Raw genomic sequence first — 21,514 nt, 5'->3', positions numbered from 1 at the left:
TTTGACAGATGAGAAAACAGAGGCCAAAGTTAAAAACCTGTACGTGGGAACCAGAATATTTTGCCTGCCACTAGTAGCTTCAAGATCAAAGGAAAAGCTGATAAAACAGCCCCTCTTAGCCCTTGTGAAACGCAGAAAATATTTTCCTTACTATTGAGGTCTCCTGCTGTTAACAAAAATGTAGTAAAATAAATGTTTTCCAAAGTATCTTCATGCCTATGCCTGTGATGTTTCTATATACCAGAAAAGGAGGCAAAAAGTGGAATAAATCAGCCAAGTGGTGTAGCCTGAGGTTGGCCCTGGGGGCTTTTTCTGAGCCCAAAGAAGGAACACGTGGTCTCCAACTGTTCACTGACAAAAGCTGGTTACAGACATGACACACTGATGGCTATGAAAGATATTTTTCTTTCCAGGCCTTTGTTAAAAATGGAGGTTTAAAGAAAGCTTTTTTTTTTTTTTTAATTTATTTATTTTATTTATTTTATTTTTCCCTGCGTTGGGTCTTCGTTGCGGTGCACAGGCTTCTCATTGCGGTGGCTTCTCTTGCAGAACACGGGCTGTAGGCGCACAGGCTTCAGTAATTGTGGCACGTGGGCTCAGTAGTTGTGGCGCACGGGCTTAGTTGCTCCGCAGCATGTGGGATCTTCCTGGACCAGGGCTCGAACCCGTGCCCCCTGCATTGGCAGGAGGATTCTTAACCACTGCGCCACCAGGGAGGCCCTAAAGAAAGCTTCTTGAAGGCAGGGACCATGTCTTGTTTAAGCCACTGAGTTACATGGAAAGGAGAACACTTCATTCCCAAAGCCTTCCTAGGGGAGTCCCTCCATCTAGGCATCAGTGACATCTGCATGGAAGACTCCCTTCCCATGAGTTGCATTTCCAGGGTCTATTATGGCACCTACCCCGGCAGACGGAGCAGAGAAAACTAGGTCCAACCCCGTTTGTATAGAAGTTTACTGGAGAGCCTACAGGTTTACAGATGAATTTCTAAAAACCGTATCTTTTGAAGCAAAGACATGCCTGAAGGAAAGTCTGGAAACAGCCAGGAGCACCAGCACATACTCACAGTACCCTGAAAAGAGAAGAAACGCCTTCTGATCTGAATCCAGATCTCCTCAGAGCCTGCAGACCCCAGGGGCACCTGTCAATGTCAGCTTCTGGACGTGTGCCCTGTTAGAGCAGAGCACACAGACCGGCCCTGGAGGCTCTCAGAAGAACGGGTCAGATGTGGGCCTCACGCATCCCTCTCCTCCTTTTTCAGACGTTACAGGTGATCTACCCCTACACCCCGCAGAACGACGATGAGCTGGAGCTGGTCCCTGGGGACTTCATCTTCATGTCGCCCATGGAGCAGACCAGCACCAGCGAGGGCTGGATCTACGGCACGTCCCTAACCACAGGCTGCTCCGGACTCCTGCCTGAGAACTACATCACCAAGGCTGACGAGTGCAGCACCTGGATATTTCATGGGTAAGCAGATGCTAAGTTCTTTGCCTGCTGCTTTTCAAAGAACATTGTGGACTTTGAGGAGGTGGCAGGGAAACGGACTTGATCCTGGACAGGCAGGGCAGCAGTGCCAGTAAATGAAGTCCGAGGGGGAAGAAAGCCCTATTGGTTCCAGACTTTCAGGGAAGGGCTGAGCTGGGGCATGAGAAAAATGGGAGATGGCTTGCCCTGCTTCACTCTGCCTGCCCCATTGGATGTAACATCTGTCTGAGTTCCTGACTGGAGACTAAACTGAGGCTGCTTGGGCGACCATCTCTTCTGGCCTCAGTGTGGGTCATCCCAGCACTGAGTCTTTATGGCTTTGGGGCTTCTGTCCACTCTTTCTTGGGTCATTGCACAGAGGGGTCTGACTCCCCAGAGAAGCAGGACAGATTCCCACTATGCCAGCCAGACCAGTAGTGAAGGGATTTGCAAGGGTCAGGAAACCTAACTGCCCCTCACCGTGACGTGACCTTGAGCAAGTCCTGAGACTTGGCATGTGAATGCCTAGATGACAGAGACCATTTCTGTGGCAATGGGCAACTGCCAGAGCCTTAGAAAGGCAAGAGGTCCCTTCCCCACCCAAGTTTTCTGTAGAGTGATAGTGTTCCACCCATCCCTCACTCCTGCTTTGCCCCCAAACCAACCTGGTCCCATGTTGAGAGTGACCTGTGTTGGATGACCAGCTTTGTCCTGAGAGAGAGGTGCCTTTTGTTCCTCTTTTATGTTTCTTAATCAGAGAAGTTCAAAGCCAGCCCTTCCCTGGTGCGCTCGGGCGTCTGGCCAGGGTGTGCATGCTGCTTTGTTTTTCCTCCCTCTTGTTCTTGCCATGTGCCAACGTGGCTGAGCGCCGGAAGCTCTGAGCACCAGCTGCATGGTGGGTAACACTGTGTCTCTTTTATGACAGTAATAACAGAGACGGGCAATTTCAGTGAGTGTTTTGCCTGGAGGGAGAAAAGAAAAGACGGTCCCCTACCCTGGTTAGCAGCAAGCAGATAAACCACAAACCCAGAGATGGGAAGGAGTATCTTCTTCCTTAATAACTGCCTCCCCAGCAACCCTTCCTCTTCCTTCCCCATCCCATCCCCACCCCCACGCAATGAACATCCAGCATTTGGGGGCACAAATTGGAAGGTCAAAGCTGCCCTGTGTTCCCGAGACCTTTGCTTTTTTTTTTTTTTTTAAGTATTTATGCATTTATTTGGCTGTGCCAGGTCTTAGTTATGGCACGTGGGATCTAGCTCCCTGACCGGGGATTGAACCCGGGCCCCCCTGCATTGGGAGCACGGAGTCTTAGCCACTGGACCACCAGGGAAGTCCCCCCAGACCTTTGCTTTTTCAGAAATGTTTCTAAGTTGGGTTTCCAAAGTCACCGTTTTATCCCTGTAAAAAAAAAAAAAAAAAAAAAACAAGCGAAGCATACGTGAAGAAACGGAGAGTCAAAAGATTATTTGATGGTATACAGCTCCCAGATCACATTCTTAAAAGTAGGACTCCCTGTGGGAAGAGTATGTGGGAGAAGTTCTGCTGACCCAGTTCAGATCTCTGCATCTAAACCCACTCGGTGACCTCAGTCCATGGATCCCAGGGAGGTCTGTGTGTCATCTCCCTTTATTTTGAGAGATTACTAGTGATGTTATTTCCCTAGGAACCATGTCTGAAATTTCACCATCAGCTGCCACAGCCAACCCGGTTGAGAGTGGGGGAAATACTAATATAGTAGGTGTTAGGACACTGTAATTAATAATTTGAGTTTTTATTCCAGTAGTCTTAGATTCAAATCCTGACTCTCCCACTCACCAGCTGTGTGACCTTGGCCAACTAACATGACCTCTCTGAGCCTCAGTTTGCTAATCTATGAAATGGAGATAATAATTGCATTTCCCTTATAGGCGTGTGTGAACACTGCTGTAAAGGACTTAGCTTTATGTGGATCAGTGCCGTGTATAAAACAGCACTGAATCTACAAGAGCCATTAGCTTTATGGTTATTTTTTTTTTCTAACTTGTCTTTTCTAGTCCTCTCTTACATGCTTGTCAAATCAAATGTCTCTTCCACAAAAGCGATCCTATAGAAGAACTGCACTTTCCTAATTAACCCCAGAAGTGGAAATGACTCAGAGAGGCAGGGCCCAGCTGCTATAAGACAGCCTTGTTTCACCCCTAACGACAGGTAGCCTGGGGGAGGGAGAGCCACGGGGTCCTCAAGCATGACCTGGCCGACTTGATGGGAAGTTGCGGAGGGGATTCAAGCAACAAGTAGGGACTTGGGGTCAGCAGCCCTTCACAACTCTTCCTCCCCTGTCCTCAGTTTTCCGAGTCCCTCCTAAGGAAATATTTTCCTACCACCCTTATTAGAGCACCCTGCCTGGTTTTGAGTATCTCCAGATATGTATCAATTGGTGAAAGCCCCACCGTGTCCTCTAAATTGGGGTAGGCTGGCCGGTCCTTCTCGGCTGACACACAGCCCTGATGGGTCCTAGGGAGGTGCCAGCGTCTGTCTCCCTGATGCTTGAGAAGACGTTCCGGGCGTCAGGTGCAGCTTTCTCCCTACTCTGCACTCAACATGAAGCATCTGACTATTGTCTTACTGGAACTGACGGCCCCAAACTGTCTCAGTGAGTCGGGGCCTTTGATTACAGTCACAGTTGAGAAGAGAAGGAGGCTGGCAGTCTCGCTGCCGGCTGAGCTGAAGGAGAGAGAGAGAAGGAATTCTATCAGTGTCTTCACAGCTGTAATAAAGTAAAGAAATTAGGGAACCATGTACAAGCAAGATGTCAGGATGATTCCATATATCCAGACATCTCAGGCCCTGAAGCTTTGATGAATCAGACAGTGAAACTGAATTTTCTTTAACTGTGTGATGTTTGGGAGGGTCTCAGTTTAAAATAAAGGAAAACAACCAGCCTATTAGACTGTGTGAATGGCACAAGATTTCCTTAGAAATAACCCCAAAAAATTAAAAAATTAAAAAATAACCACAAAGCTAATGGCTGTTTTAGATTCAGTGCTGTTCTATACATATGGAACTTTACCCTAGTTGTAAAGAAGCAAGAAATCTAAAATTTAAATGCTCTCCCTTGACGCTGCCCAGTGATGCAGCAGGAGCCGTCTGTTGGATTTGCCTAACACCATAGTTGAGTTGCAGTGTTTATTAGATAAAGCTTTTTGGAGGCCTTACTAATCAAAATAATTTAAACACAGCATGATTTGCTGCCTGTCTTTCAGCAAGACCTCTTTTGGGGCTTCTGTAGTTACAGTGTTACATCCAGAAATGAGAGCTCTTGGCTCAAAGCTCTACACATCTGGTGAGAATGGTCTCCTCTGGAAAAATGCTGTATTTAATCATCTTGTTGGAGGTATGATTGAGATGGGGGAGGGGTTTGGAAACTGAAGGAGGTAGAGTAGGGGGTAATGGGCACAGGTTTCCTTGACCATTAGGAGCCACAGGCAAAGTGGTGGAGACGGTCAAAATTCTCCCTCTCATTTGTCAGTTCAGATGGAAATCACCATGGAAAAGATTAAAGGCAACAGGAATTGTTTATTTCTTTGAGCCAGAAAAAGAGCTGGAAACAATGGTACAAAATTGATACCTCATTATTCTGCAGCATGCTTTGGGTGCCAGCCACGCCTGTGGCATCCTAATAAGCACAGAATCACAGGCTCCATCCCTGCCCAGAGGGATGAACGCATCTGTTCCAAGTACAGAAATCCATCTACCACTAATTTATTAACTGCAAGACTTCAGTATGAAACAGGATGTTCCTTATAAAAATATCAAATCACTATGTTGTACACTTGAAACTAGTATAATATTGTTAGTTAATTATACTTCAATAAACAATTTTTTAAAAAGATGTTCCTCTGCAGGCATGGGATGCCCCCTGCTCAGCTTTCCCAACCATTGCACTGCCCCAGGGAATGTTTCCTACTCATTCCCACAGTCCCGTTGAGCCCAGGGATGAAGTGCTGATGACTTCTGGCCAAAGCAGTTAACATCTTCCTTGTCTTCCTCTGCAGTTCTTACTCGATCTTAAATACATCATCTTCCAATGCGCTCTCATTTGGGGATGGCATCCTGGAGAGGCGGCAATATGACGACCAGGGCCTGGGGGACACGACGCCCCTGACCATCATCTGCCAGCCCACCCAGGTAAGGTTGACTGTCAGGGCCACCTCCTCAACTCTGCTCAGGATTCACTGAGCACCTTTTTACTAAGGATGAGGCCTTGCCCTTGCTGCCCCCAGAGGGTTACCTATCTCTCAGGGCACAAGAGCCTAAAAGATATATACAAATTTCAGGCTAGGAAGAGTCAGATGGGTGGTGCTGACAATGACTACCAGCATCTGGGTCTAGGCTGGTAAGGAAGGCTGCTCTGCAGAGAGGATGATGCGTTATCTGTAAAGCAGTAACACAGTTGAGCCTTGAACAACGCGGGGGTTAGGAATGCCGACCCTCCATGCTCCAAACAGTGGAAAATCCACTTGCAACTTACAACTGGCCTTCCACCTACCCAGTTTGGTTCCTACATATCCACAGGTCTGCATCCTCAGATTCAACACGCTGCAGATTTTATTGTAGTATTTACTTTTGGGAAAAAATCTGTGTATTAGTTGGACCTGCACGGTTCAAACCCAAGTTGTTCAAGGGTCAACCATATCTAATCTATTTTACAGGCCATTGTGAAGATTAAAGGAAATAAGGATATGGTTCTTAGCACAGTTCCTGGCACATAGTGAATGCTCAATGTATGTCCGATATATGCCAGAAAAGTTACAGAATGGAGGAGTTTGTAAAGTGTATGTACTGTATTGGCAAATGTGAAGCCAATAGGAGCTGGCAGCACTGAGGAAGCTGGGAACAGCTGACTCCATCAGAAAGAAGGAACACAGAAACATCTGTAAGGATCCACGCAGTAGTTATAGAAACCAGAGCCGTTTGGACAAGGCTTTGACTAGACTTGCCAATTTCATCACCCAGAGGTAGCCACTGCCCTCCCCGAGCCACCTCTGGGAACACCGTCTTGCGCGCAGCCAGACAACAGAGCCTAACCTGCGATGAGAATAGGCAAAGCGGGACCTCCTGGCCGGAGTAGACTTCGGACCACCACACGGTGGAGATGAGGCAGATGTATTTGTGGTGATAAAAGTCCTCGCTCCCTGAAGAAGTTGATGAAGCATCTCGTTAGGGGAAGAAGCTGTCCCACTAGATGGCTGTCTCTCCATACTGGCTAGTTTCGCCTCTGAGCTGTAACTCGGGTGGTCTTCGTGTTTCAGTATTGGCCAGATACTAATCCTACCAACAGCAGCAGCAGTAACCATAAAACCATTTTCATAGCCCTTTTTATTTCACAAAGCACCTGCAATGCATCTCATCTGAGCCTCAAAATAACTTGCGAGGTCAGTAGATGAGGCTTACTACCCCCATCTTATAGATAGGCCAACCTAAATCCGAGGTAGTGAAGGGGCTTATCCCAACCAAACATTAGTGAAACTTGTTCTAGAGCCCAGCTCACCTGGCACCCAGCTCTGAGACGTGTCTCCTTTCTTGTGTGCTATCCCACTTATAGCCTTTCTTTCTCTGCAGCCTCTGAGGATCAGCAGCCAGCCTGGCCCTCAAAAGAGATGCCTCTTTGTGTGTCGGCACGGTGAGAGGATGGATGTAGTTTTTGGGAAGTACTGGCTCTCCCAGTGCTTCGACGCCAAAGGTCAGTCAGTAATCGGTGGGCCTGTTCAGCATTGGCATACCTATCACGGCCTCTAGGGGGCAGAGTCAAGCTACTTTTATCTAGATGGAGTCGTTTATGGTTATTTGTGCTGTAGAAAATGCCTGTCATCTGTTACATTGTAAGTCCTTCCTGATTGTCTGGAGTGTTAGGCGAGAGAGAAGTGTTCTTGCCCCCATTCTATAAATGGGGACACCATGGACCAAAAAAGGCAGATGTCTTGCCCCACGGCCACGTGGCAAAGTCAGAGGCAGAGACAGGTGCCTTGATTCCATGACCAGACCTCCCTCTAGTAAGTCACCCTAGCTCATTTTGGTTCCATTTTCATTTGGGTGGCATGTTTCAGATAGGGAGGCTTGCACATCAGAGAATCCTCCCTGCTTTAGGGTGTCTGGTTGTTACTTTCCCTTAAAAACTATCTCTTGTCACTTTCGTCAGCGGAATGGAAGCGTGGATTCCAAGACACACTACTAAAGGAGGAGGTCAGCTTCAATATTTTCTAGAGAGCTCAGTTCAGTCTCTGTGGCCAAAAAGGAATGGAAGTGGAGGGGCTGGCAGGACCAGCAATGGAAGCCCTAAGGAACTAAGCAACTCATGTCGCCTTGGCCTGACTCTTCTTTCCAGGTCGCTACATACGCACTAACCTGAACATGCCTCATAGCGTACCTCAGCGGAGCGGTGGTTTCCGGGATTACGAGAAAGATGCTCCAATCACCGTGTTTGGATGTATGCAAGCAAGACTCGTGGGTAAGTGTCCTGGAGTGATCACACAGCCTTTCCTGGCTACTTCTTCCAAAGACTGGCTCCAGTGGGTATACCAGAATGCTGCCTAGGGCTTTCCTACAAGTACTATATTTCCTCAATTCAAAAGGGATTTATTATGTAACCATTAGGTTCAGGGCACTGGGTTGGTTTGCCAAAGTGAACAAGGTGTGATCCCTATCAAGGGGCAGATGGTCCAGTGATGGGGCAAGGTCAGGCATGGTGCGGCAGACAGGTCAGCTTCTAGCGCAAGGATGAGGAGAAGGCAACCCAGGAGTGGCTGAAAATATAGAGGCCAACCAGTCTCCAAGATGCTCAGTTCTTTGCAGGTCTAGTCCATACCTGCCACACAGAGCCAGCAGCCTTGTCCTGTTCAATCATTTAACACACATCAATTGATCACTGACCTTGTGCAAGGCACCATGCTAGGTACTGGGGACCTAAGCGTGAGTCCCCACCCTCAGCGAAGCTTGTAAGTGGATAAATAATATAGAGTATTCTTGTTACTCAAGAATAGAACTATGTACAAAGTATCAAGAGGAGAATAGAGTAGAAGTTAGCAGGAAGGTGGGACGGCATCTCAGTGGGAGGATCAACATCAAGTCATAGACGTGAGAAGCAGCATCCAGAGTACGGAGGAAACAAGCTGTCTTGTTTCTAGAGCATCGACTGTGAGCAGGGCGAGAGACAAGGCTGGCGGGATGGAGACAGACAAGTTCATGGAAGACCTTGACCACCATGTTAAGGCATTCAGACTTTATCCAGGAGAGAAAAACGGGCATTTTACTGCTTGTTAGGACCAGAGAGACAGAAAGAAAATAGACAAGAAGGGTGTGTCCCTTGGTCTTTTCATAGAAACACTGGTCAGGAGAGTTGTTGAAAATGAGACTGAAACTGCTGGCCCTATGTGAGCACCCACCTGGAAAGAGAGGTTTGCAGGGTCTGTCTGGCACCCTCTCCAACACTGAGAGTCAAGTTGAGGCTTCATAAATCATCGGATTGATTCTTCTCTGTCTTCCTTTGCAGGTGAAGCCTTATTAGAGAGTAACACCATCATTGACCATGTCTATTGCTCCCCGTCCCTGCGCTGTGTCCAGACTGCGTACAACATCTTGAAAGGTGAGACTTGATAAAGGTCAGCTAGTCCGTACCTCCGTCTCCAGGCAACCTGACACAAATTATCCTACTCAGGGGACATGAGCCAGTTGAAAGCTTTGAATTTGAAATGTTTAGCAATGATTCTTTTGGAAGATGACTTTGCAAAAGTCCCCAAATCATACTCTGGCAGCAGAAGTGAGATCAAGAGAATATACAAATAATGTTTGTCTTGAAAATGTAAAGCTCTCTTCGATGAACTAGAGGCTTGTAAAATATTGTTCTCTGGCAGTAATTTAGAGCCTACAGAGCATGATGCTTTTTTGTTTTTTTTCTTTGTTTCCTCCCACTCTGCTCTGTTTGCCTCTTTACAACAGGGAACGGTGCTCCTAGGTGTCTGCAAATCTAAATCACCCTTGTTTCTTTAGTTAATTGGAATAAATTCAAAAGTACCATTGTTTTAAAGATATTCAGCTTTTACCCTAAAATCCGTGGAAGCTTGTGTTACAGGAATCTCCATTCTCATTTCACTGGAAGGAAAACTAGGAGAAACAGGGTTGACTGTTTACTTATACCAAACAAGCCAGAAAAAGCTGAGCCAACAAGGAAATTACACTACATTTGAGACTTCTATTCGTTAACCTTAAGTAAGCCAGAATGCATCTATGTATTCAAACGCGTTATCTATCACATTTGCAAGGAAAAACTGGGCTAAGTGCAATACAAAGAGTTAAACAGGGACAGTTCCCACTCTTTGGACAATTACACAATCACAAAACACAGGACTTGTGCACTGGCGTTGGTAAATATTCAACACTGGATTCTCTAGTAGAGAAAATGAACAATGTATATGATACGCAAATATAATGTAAGCTATTGTAAAATAGTGGATGCTAAGAATTTCTGAAGTTTCTTGGTAAGAACATCTTGGAACTTACTTTAGAAAGAGGAATTATAGTAGTCACAGAACTGTAATAAATTATATGGATAATGACTTTTTCTTTAATCAGATACCATTTAAAGCCACATCCTGGTGATGTGGCCAGAATATTAAACTCACATGTTTATAACACAAAAATTAAAAACCCTTGTCCAAACCTGCATGCTTTTACCTTCCTTAAGCTATATATAGCATCTGATAGGAAAGAGAATAGAAGATTTATGAGCATTTTTGTAACAATTTGGCCTCTAATTTACTTTTCCACTGAGAACATAGTAATACTTCCTTCATCTTCATTTTATTTTCCCTCTAAGGTTTACAACAAGAAAATCACTTGAAGATCCGCGTAGAGCCTGGTTTATTTGAGTGGACAAAATGGGTTGCTGGGAACACATTACCTGCGTGGATACCTCCATCAGAGTTAGCTGCAGCCAACCTGAGTGTTGATACAACCTACAGGTAACCCTCTGAAACCGCTGTTTCCTGAGGCCAATGTGGAAGTACTCTTCTCCACCAGGCCAGGCTAATTAAGGAGATGAAGGACCAGATGTAGCCCACAGCCAGCTGTCCATATTGGTGGAAGTCAAGCTATGATTTAAAAAAAAAAAAAACTGGAGAAAGACAGCATTCCCTTGTATTTGGCATTGGTGTGGGGTATGTCTCCCGTCACATGCACTAGGGTTTTCTGACTTTACTACATTGATTTCAGTGAATAATAAAACCACTTCGCATGCCAGGAGCACACACCAGCTAATGATAAAGCAGTTCAGAAGCCTGTTGGGAAATAAGGGAAATGACAGTGTCTTGCCTTGGATTGTTGCTTTCGATTTTTCAGAGCATTTTTAATTATCTTCATTCATTATTGCTATAACCCCAGGATGGAGGCAAGCCACTTTCAGAGATGAGAGAGTTCTGTGGCCTGCCGAAAGTTATACATGTAGTGGACACATCTGACAATAATAATAACTAACCTTTATTGATCATTTTCTGTGTGCCAAACACTGTGTAATCTGCTTTATAGTAGTCCTTTGCTTTTTCCATTAGACTATTATTAGAAAGAAGTGTTTGTAGATTGTAACATAGTTACATAACCATCAAAAATCCACTCAGAGCTTCTTAGTGACGTGATAAAAAAAATGCTTTTTGTGTTCTTTATAGCAATATTTATTTAAAATATTTTTAGTAAGCGATGATATTTTTCTCTCTAACCCCTGTATTTGGTTTAAATATTTTTGTTAGTTGTTCTTATTAAGTGTTTAAAATATATCTGATTATCTTGTCAGTGTGCAATAAAGTTTTAGGTTGAGTGTTAAAAAAAAAAAAATCCACCCAGACATTTGTAAAATGTCTTTGAGGAAGGACAGATATTCACAACCATTACAGTGGGGAATTAAATGCATTTCTTAAAACAGAGTTTGGAACAAGTGACCAATATAAGCAAAACTTTCTTCCTTGTGCTATCCCTTGACCTTTCATTGCAAATACCTACCCAAACCTCAAATGAAGCAATGTGAGTTTCTGGCTAAGGTAGGAGAGAATATCTTTTCTTCCATACTAATATTTGGCTCTGCAAATAAGACCTCAGATAACCCCATTAATTAATTAATCTGTGCTACTTCTTGCCTTAAAGGAATGAGCATTCCTCAAAAATAAGATTAAATCAATCAATCGGATCCCCTACTGAAATAATTCACATTTTGTCCTATCTACTCTATGGCCACTGTTTTTCTGTTCCTTGGGAAGCAGCAATAAATTATTGTCCCCATGCCAACAGCCATCACCCCTCTGCCCTGGAAAGAGAAAAAGTTACTGCCAACATTGGTAAAATGACTTTCCTCACCTACCACCCAGCCCCACCCAGGCCAACTATGCCTTCAGATTCCCCTTTAAGTGCATCCTGCAATTCTTCCCAAGCTATTTACAAAGGTCCCCAGAATCATTCTACCTGAGCCCTTCAATGCACACACAGACACACACCCCACCAGTAGTATGAACAGAAGGATGAATGCCAGGAACCTGGGGGTCAGGACACGGTTCATATTCCAGATTTCCTTTTCCTCTACAAAAAATCAAAGTTCTATTCAACTATTTTGTGTTGGGGGGTGGGGGTGGTGGTGAGATTAAGCCTCTAATTCTATAAATCAGTCGTGAAATTCACCCATCAAGCATGTGAGAGGCACAGCCCCTAGAGTCAAATTCACTCTGAAATTAATTATGTCAAGTGAGCAGGGCTTCTGAAGCAAGTAGTGGTGCCCAAATGATTGAAGAAACATGGTGATGTGCAGAGGGGCAAGAACCGATAGGCAGGGTATTATAAGTCAAGCAAGCACTGCTCATAGATCCCTCCCTGTCGCCTTGAACAGGAGGGAGGAGGGGCTGGAAGGTGGATTTAGGCTGGTGACCAATATCCAAGCGTCAGCCACGGGCAACAAGACCCATCCTGGGGGCTGGGTGTAGAAAGCAGCCCCAGTGGAGCTAGGCGGGAAGGAGCAAGGCAGAAAACACAAAATACACACCAGTTGGATGAGGCTTCAGAACAGGACCCTGACTGGGGGAGGTAGGGATCTGGAGTATTAGAGAGACAACAAATCAAACTTTGGTGTGGGACTCAGGGCAGAAGCCTGCTCTATAGTCTGGACCAAAGTAGGCTGGGGAGAGGAGAGTATACACAGGAGAATACTATTCCAAGGGTACTACCTGTGTACCCAGAGCTTTGGGTTCCAGGTCTAGTTGGTGGTTGGAGGCCCACCTGAGTCCCAGAATAGTACAGGGGTCCTGCAGGTGCAGCTAGAAGCAGGATGCTGCTGACAGGAGTGAGAAAGCTTTGACTGTCCCATCCCCTTCAGGGCTCGTTCAAACATGGAAGCCATTCATAGGTTCCACTTCAAGGCAAGAACTGATCAGGAGGAACTGGATTCTAGCATCTACCAACTCTTCACTTACACAAATCTTGTACATTACAGTGTGCTTTCACCCTTGCAGTGACTCCCTGAACCAAACAAAGAGGCCTTTTGTCACAGTGTGTATGTGTGTGTGCTGGGGGAGGGGTCCTGGGAAACCAGGTGATGTAAATGGTAATGGAACTGGATGAGAAGTAGGGATGGGAAGAAAGGGTTTGCTCCAGAACAACGAGGCACATCCCTAATGAGTGGGGATTCATGTTTCTCCCTATCACCCGGGGTGTTGTAAGATTCAGAAAGAAGGTTGTTTCCTAGGAGAAATAGTATGCTTGCAGAGAGAATGTTATTTAGATGAAGGCAAGTTACCTTCAAATGGAACAGCATCCTTCCTCTCCAGACAGTAAACCCAAGTGCACAGAAGGGCAGCTTTGGGGAGGGCACTGTCAGAAGCCATCCAGGGTAAAGGATAACTTTATAGGTATTAATCTCAGACACAGGTTCAAATCCGGGCTCTAAGAGTTGCTAATGATGTAAGCAAAGGCAAGTCAGCTGTAGCCTTTCTAAGCCTTAGTTTTGTCATCCATACACAGAATTTGCAAAAGGGTTGCTAGGTGGGCTATGTTCAAAGAACGCAAGTAGGGCGCTTTGCGCAGAGCCTGACACATGGGAACCTCTCAGTAAATCTTAGTAGCGGCAGCAGCAGCAGCAATGTATTCGGATGCAGATGCCATGAGAATTCACTGTGAGAACTCACTAGCACCTCCATGCACTAATGCAGTGAAAGACAAAATAAGAAAATAGAAAATATGGCATAGTTGTACTCAAAAACAAGGTAAACATCTCATGGACCAGAAAACTAAATAGCAAAGGAAGGTGGAAGCAGACAGAAGTGACCGGGATTGAAGACATTCAGGGTCACCAGGATCGGAGGGCCCTGCCTTGACCATCCTCTTCTATGTGTTTGTACATCGTGTCATAATTATCATTTACATCAATAGCTTACTCACCCCAACCACACACAGAGAGCTCCTCAAACACAGAAATTGGGTTTTCTTCATCTTTATGTTCCCTGGACTTCTCCAACTGCCAGGAGAAGTTGTGGTCTGTGGTCTTTATGTGGTCTGTGTTCAAACTAAGAAAGAAAAGGAAAGGCTGGTGAAGCGTTATTAGCTCACCAATCCAATGGACCTAATATCTCCTTTAAAAACCTATCCTTGGGGCTTCCCTGGTGGCGCAGTGGTTGAGAGTCTGCCTGCCAATGCAGGGGACACGGGTTCGAGCCCTGGTCTGGGAAGATCCCACATGCTGCGGAGCAACTAAGCCCGTGAGCCACAACTACTGAGCCTGCGCGTCTGGAGCCTGTGCTCCGCAATGGGAGAGGCCGCGACAGTGAGAGGCCCGCGCACCGCGATGAAGAGTGGCCCCCGGTTGCCGCAACTAGAGAAAGCCCTCACGCAGAAACGAAGACCCAACACAGCCAAAAATAAATAAATAAATTAAAAAAAAAAAAAAAAACCTATCCTTAACAACTCCCCATTTCATTTTGTGAGACCAGCATGACCCTGATACCAAAGCCAGATAAGAATACTACAAGAAAAGAGAACTACAGGCCAATATTCTCAACAAAATATTAGCAAACCAAATTCAACAGCACATCAAAAGGATCACACACCATGATCAAGTGGGATTTATCCCTGGGATGCAAGGATGGTGCAAAATACAAAAATCAATAAATGTGATACACCACATTAGTAGAAAAAAATGATAAAAATTATATGATCATCTCAGTAGATGCAGAAAAAGCATTTGACAATATACACTATCCTCTTCATGATAAAAATTGTTCAACAGATTGGGTATAGAAGGAACATATCTAAACATAATAAAGGCAATTTATGGCAAGCCCACAGCTAACATCATACTCAATGGTGAAAGGTTGACAGCTTTTCCTCTAAGATCAGGAACAAGACAAGCATGGCCACTCTCACCACTGCTATTCAACATAGTTCTGGAAGTTCTAGCCAGAGCAGTTAGGCAAGATAAATAAATAAAAGGCATCCAAATTGGAAAAGAAGAAGTGAAACTCTCTTTGTTTGCAGATGACGTGATCTTATATATAGGAAATCCTAAAGACTCAGAAAATCCTAGAACTGTCAGAACTAATCAACAAATTCAGCAAAGTTGCAGGATACAAAATCAACATACAGAAGTCAATTGTGCACAAAAATAAACTCAAAATGGATCAAAGACCTAAATGTCAGGCCGGACACTATAAAACTCTTAGAGAAGAACATAGGCAGAACACTCTTTGACGTAAATCACAGCAAGATCTTTTTTTTTTTTTTAATTTATCTTATTTATTTATTTTTGGCTGTGTTGGGTCTTCGTTGCTGCGTGCAGGCTTTCTCTAGTTGCGGCGAGCGGGAGCTACTCTTGGTTACGGTGCGCGGGCTTCTCACTGTGGTGGCTTCTCTTGTTGCAGAGCACGGGCTCTAGGCACGCGGGCTTCAGTAGTTGCAGCATGCGGGCTCAGTAGTTGCAGCATGCAGGCTCAGTAGTTGTGGCTCACAAGCTCTAGAGCGCAGGCTCAGTAGTTGTGGCGCATGGGCTTAGTTGCTCCGTGGCATGTGGGATCTTCCTGGACCCGGGCTCGACCCCATGTCCCCTGCATTGGCAGGCAGATTCTTAACCACTGCACCACCAGGGAAGCCCACATGTCTCTTTTTGAATTATGGTTTTCTCAGGGTATAGGCCCAGTAGTGGGATTGCTGGGTCATGTGGTAGTTCTACTGAGAAAAGGGATCCTTGTGCACTGTTGGTGGGAATGTAAACTGGTACAACCACTATGGAAACACTATGGAGGGGAGGGTCCACAAAAAATTCAAAATAGAACTACCATATGATCCAGCAATCCCACTTCTGGGGTATAGCCAAAGGAAATGAAAAGAAGATCTCACAGAGACATCTCCATATAATATCACTATATGTGGAATCTAAAAAAGCGAAGCTCAGAGAAACAGACAGTAGAGTAGCATGGACACCCATGGGACCGTGGGGAGGGGGAAATAGGGAGAGACTGGTCAAAGGGGTACAAACTTACAGTTAAAAGCTGAATACGTTCTGGGGATCTAATGTACAGTATTGTGATTATAGTTAACAATACTGTATTATATTCTTGAAAGTTGCTGAGAGAGTAAAGCTTAAATGTTCTGACCACCAAAAAGAAAATGGTAATTATGTGACATAATGGAGGTGGTTAGCTAAGACTATGGTGGTCATCATTTTGCAATGTATAAATGTATCAAATCAATACACTGTATACCCTTAAACTTACACCATGTTATACATCAATGAAATCCCAATAAAACTGGAAAAAGATTAAGTAAAACTTATCCTTACTGCTTATCATGTGCAAGCCCTAAAGAGAGGCTTGGGAAATCTCTGGTGATTTAAATAGATAAAGAGATCTAACCTCTGCTTTGCTTCCTCTTATTTATGTGACCTGGGACTGTCAGTAAAATTAGTCAAACTGCTATGAGTTATCCTGCAAGGGAAACCTGAACTGAATGTTTCATTTTTCAGCTGGTCACTTTGACACCATGCACACATGGCCTTTATTTCTGTACATTCTGCATATTTGGACCCCACTTCTACATAGTTGAAATACTCTTCCCTATGCCTCTATCCTTTCTAGGGAAATGGATAAACAGAAATATGGGAACTTTAGAAAGGTCTTGAAATAAAACTTAGAGTAATGTCAATTGCTTTGTCTTGGGATCAAAATGTTTTCAATGCCTTTGTTCATTTTTCTATTGCAGACCTCACATTCCAGTCAGCAAATTAGTGGTTTCAGAATCCTATGACACCTATATCAGTAGAAGTTTCCAAGTAACAAAGGAAATAATAAGTGAATGTAAAAGTAAAGGTAGGTATTATTTTGGACTCCATAGTTAAATCTGTGATCATTTTTCCACCATGGTTAATCAGCTATTCAAGATGGTTCAGCGTGCTTTGACAAACTTGCTTAGTAGGAAAGAAAAATACTTCCAGACTCTCTTATAGATAGTTTCATGTTAAATTTGTACTATTCTCTTGAGTACTTCAAATGGTAGATATTCCATGGAAATACATCAGACTTAGTTACTCTATGAAATAACAGAATTCTGCATTTCAGCTGTTTATCTTCCACTCTCTGAAGGAGGTTCCCTATTACAGTTCCCAGAAATTCTTTACCATAACACTGTTTTGCCTATAATTTGATCCAGGAAGACTGTAATATTTGTAGTAAAAAGGGCAGATTACAAAAGAGTCTGCACGTTCCCATCCCCCACTAGAAGTTTAAATATTTATCTTCATAGAGCAAAGGCTGGATTTACATACACCAGAATGTTAACAGTGGGGAGCCCTGGTCAACAGCATCGTGGACGGCTCCCACCTTTCAGTTATCACTTGTAAGCCACTCACTTCATGACCACCCCTGTGGTACCACCCATCCCCACTGCAAAGAAACTCAGCATATTCTATCAACCAGAAAGTCTCAAGTGCTCACAGCTCTACAATGGCAACATCAAAAACTATAATACATTAGAAGTAATAGCAGAGAGCCCTGTAGACATAGAACAGTTTTGTATCTTGATTGAGGTGATGGTTCCCAAAAGCGCCACATGTGATAGACTTGGCTAAAGCTGGTGAAATCTGAATAGGCTATGTGGATTGTACCAGTGCTCGTTTCCTAGTTTTGATAGTGTACCTTAGGCAAGATGTTACTATCAGAGAGGCTGTGTGAAGGGTGCATGGGACCTACCTAGTGTATGTGTGTATAGTATATATGCAAGATACATATTGTATATATATGTATGTATATGTGTATATGTATATACATAGTACATATGTATATATAGTATATATAAAATATACACACGTATATTTAATACGTAAAATACGTATTTGTTACCTCCTGTGAATCTAATTACTTTAAGATTAAAAGTAGGTTTGTTGTTGGGTTTTTTTGTTGTTTTTGTTTGTTTGTTTTTTGTTTTTAATGACATTAGGCTGCCTTAACAATACAAAGCATTTTCAGAATATTGCTTGGCCAAATTGTCTCCTTCTTGAGAATGTTTGCCTCTCCCTGGAACACTTGGCTTCAGTACTTACAAGGTTTACATATGTCTTTATAGAAACAGTCTTTTCAGTCCTTGCTTTTTTGCCCCCAGGAAATAACATCCTGATTGTGGCCCACGCATCTTCCCTTGAAGCATGTACCTGCCAACTTCAGGGCCTGTCACCTCAGAACTCCAAGGACTTTGTACAAATGGTCCGAAAGGTAATTCCTGCTTGCATTTCAGGGGCCTGTGGGGCCTTGGAGTTTCAGAATGGTTCAGTGCTGGCTGATAGCGAAGTTCTTTGGAGCTGGGAAGGTACATTTATTGGTTTATTCAACCAAGATGTATTGAATGGGGCTCTGTTTAAGGCACTTTATCAGGCCTTGGGTAAGAGAAAAAGATGTGTTTGAGCTAGTTCTAGCTTCTAAGAGCTAAAATTTAAGAAGTAGCTAAGAATCATAAGCAAATTGTCTGGATTTCCCTGTGGGACCATGGAACGGATAAGGAGGAGGTATGTGGGCCAAAACACAGCATCTGACAGCTCAGCTGGAAGAGAGGTCCTGGCGGATAGGCCAAAGGAAGCAGTGATTCAAAATGATCAGGCTGAAAGGCAAACCCAGGAACAAGGCAGCGAGACAGAAAACCCACCAGGCTGACCAACACATCTGGATTCTTCCTTCTCATGCCTGTGGAAGAGGTTTTCCCGTCAGCCACCCTCCCACATACACTTCCCTCCAGGCTGAGTTATATGCTTCCTGTAACTGTCCCCAGAGAACCTGGTTCAAACTCGATTGCAATTCTTTTCTCATTTTTTTAAAAACTTACTTATGTGTCTGTCCTTCCCATTAGTCTGTAAGCTGCTTGAGGGCAGAGATTTTTGTCCTGTTCATAAATGCAACTCTGGACACACACACAAATAAGTTTTGAAATGCCATGCCTACTGAAGTTAGGAAGGGCACAGCTTCAGCTCTGAATGTTAGATACACATGCCAAAAAATGAAAGAAAAAGCAGGATAAAACAAATTCTTAAAACTTGAATAATCTTTCCCATTGTCCAAGTATAATTTCAGAAATGTTTGAGCTGCGTTTTCAGCTTGACTTGCAATTAGGAGTGAACTCCTAGCACCTTAGCTTTATACATGAGTTCCTTTTTTTCCTCCCGTGCTATATAGAAACCATCTATAAACAATTACTTAATTGCACTAGAAGAGCTCACCGTTTAATGAATCCTTCCGAAGAATCCTCTTGCGTTGTAAATACTCTACCTTCTAATTTATCAGTTCTGTCCATTTCATTTTCAATATTTTGGAGGGGATGCTTGCCTACAAAGCCCTTATTCATTCCTTTGAATTTTCCTTCGTCTAGGTAAAAGTTAAAGCACTCAACCTCTGTTTTCTATTTTCCCTTTCTTTACTCTCTTACTTCAGATCCCCTACTTGGGGTTTTGTTCCTGTGAAGAATTAGGAGAAACTGGAATCTGGCAGCTGACAGACCCACCAATCCTCCCTCTTACCCATGGACCAACTGGGGGCTTCAACTGGAGAGAGACCCTGCTGCAAGAATAACCGCACGAGCGAACAAGAAGAAAAGACTTGAGGAAGGCTTTGGGAGAAGTGTCTTTTTGTGTACTTAGTAACAGTGGGAAAGTCTGCACCACATCCTAAGTGGACAGCTCAGAATAATTTAGCATATGTCCTTTCGGGCTTTGACGTTCTTAGGATGAGACCACGTCAAGGAGAGAAAGACTTGATTCGGGGAAAAAATTCATTCTCCCTGGACTCTTGCCTCGCTAACAAGGCTTTCAAGAATTGTCTTCCTATACAGGGGCACCTGCCACAGCAGAGGATGTTTCCTCCCTTCCATCTGTGCTGACTAAGGAGCCTGGGTCCTCCCAAAGAGAGCTGCCAGCCCCCTCTGAGGAAGGATGCAGGAAAATCCAACTGGAGGGACACCAAGCTGCCAGTCCGGTGATGGGATTTTCTTTTCTTTTTAACTCCATGTTCCAGTTAAAACCAAGCTGCCGAATTCTTTTAAGGTGATTAGAAAACATGCGGTTTCCCATCAATTTCTACCCACACCAGTGCTGCTGGCTCAAGCCATCTGCTGGAGGATTCTAACCTTCACCCTGGTACCGCCACATCACATTTCCTCTAGAGAAAAGCGGACTACAGCTTTTTGCTACCATCCTACCCCCTTGCTTCTCTCTATCTGTGAAATGGGGAGACAGAGCATTTTTACTCTCCAAAGCACTTTTGGATACTCAGGAGGAAGATAAGATAAATGTGTGAAGTATTCAATTGTAGGAGCAAGGAACTTGCCAAATATATCAAAGGAGTTACTCGTGTCACAGCCTAACGAGCCACAGAACTTCTGAATCACCGTGATTTGCTTGTCTTTGCCCTGAGAGTCTAGACCATGTTAACTGGTTAAGGATGTTGACATTTTCAGATGTATGTGAAATACATCCTTTGAGTCAGCAAGAAGCTCATTCTTGTGCAATATGGACGTCGTTACAAACCATACACCAAGGGTCGGGTCATTGTATGCGTACAGTACTTGTCAACCATAACAGAACACCCACAAATGCATCAGTTACATCCAGGGATGTATTATGAAGTCAGGGAACTAACTTAAATGATGACAGTCACGACTGCACTGCTGCTTGTGCTGTCGTTTTTATTTGTTTGTTTGTTTCGCTATGGTAATTTAAAAGAGGTAGGTAGGGCTACTTAAGGAAAGTTGGGAGAGCCACATCCTGTGGCATCTCGTCACACTTGCTTCCTGAATTTAGAGGGAGTTTATTTAAAAGAAAAACAAATGACAGTCAAACCAAAACATCAGTTATCAATGTCTAGTTAATTGTGTGACTAGCTGACTGTTGACGGCAGCAGACAATGGTCTGGCATGGTATAGTTCACTCTGTAGAATATATGTGCAAAATGAAATCTCAGCCATTTAAAGAGAACATTCATGTAAAACAAATCAATATATATTGTAGCATTAAACAAGCTTCAAAACCCAAAGGAGAAAACATATGGGATATAAAAATAGATCTATGCTCCTATTTGAAACTAGAATTTGATGATCCTTGAAAAGAAGAGGAAGTGAAAGGATGCTGGCTATGTATGTTAAGCCGCAAGAGGATTATTGTTGAGTTTTTTTTTTAAGTCACTTAGAGAAATACGTCATGAATTTTATATTTTAAGAAACAAATCTTGATTTCTTCCAGCACTGCACAAACACTGATCCAGCTTCTGGGTCTAGAAATAACTCTGTGCTGACATGATTGATTAATATAAAAGTTTTCATCTTAAACTGGGGGAAATACTCATATTAAAGGTTTTAAGAGAAAAGTCACATTATGGCCAATGCAGTGTCACTGCCAGTCATTCTTTTATCTGTAATTAGGTGAATCCACTGTAATCAGATCTATAATGTTTATTAGATTCTCCACAAATTTTCATGGACTTTCAATGCTCAGAATAATGCTCGAACATCTCGTATT

General features: G+C 43.8%; 1 protein-coding gene across 2 annotated transcripts in view; it reads left to right on the top strand.

Annotated features, from left to right (window-relative positions):
* The window catches only part of UBASH3B (ubiquitin associated and SH3 domain containing B), a 140,063-nt gene extending 118,818 nt beyond the window's left edge, over positions 1-21,245 (top strand). For both annotated transcript variants that reach the window (XM_061202458.1, XM_061202459.1), the window contains exons 6-14: positions 1,262-1,470; positions 5,505-5,637; positions 7,072-7,192; positions 7,835-7,957; positions 8,999-9,091; positions 10,322-10,466; positions 16,726-16,832; positions 18,121-18,230; positions 19,437-21,245. In XM_061202458.1, coding sequence (XP_061058441.1) covers positions 1,262-1,470; positions 5,505-5,637; positions 7,072-7,192; positions 7,835-7,957; positions 8,999-9,091; positions 10,322-10,466; positions 16,726-16,832; positions 18,121-18,230; positions 19,437-19,574 — 1,179 coding nt within the window. In that variant the 3' untranslated portion in view covers positions 19,575-21,245. The remainder of the gene's footprint in view (positions 1-1,261; positions 1,471-5,504; positions 5,638-7,071; positions 7,193-7,834; positions 7,958-8,998; positions 9,092-10,321; positions 10,467-16,725; positions 16,833-18,120; positions 18,231-19,436) is intronic.
* The last annotated feature ends 269 nt before the right edge of the window (positions 21,246-21,514 follow it).

Source organism: Eubalaena glacialis, chromosome 10 (genome assembly GCF_028564815.1).
Source record: "Eubalaena glacialis isolate mEubGla1 chromosome 10, mEubGla1.1.hap2.+ XY, whole genome shotgun sequence".
Lineage (NCBI taxonomy): Eukaryota > Metazoa > Chordata > Mammalia > Artiodactyla > Balaenidae > Eubalaena > Eubalaena glacialis.
This window is presented reverse-complemented; position numbering and strand designations above follow the sequence as displayed.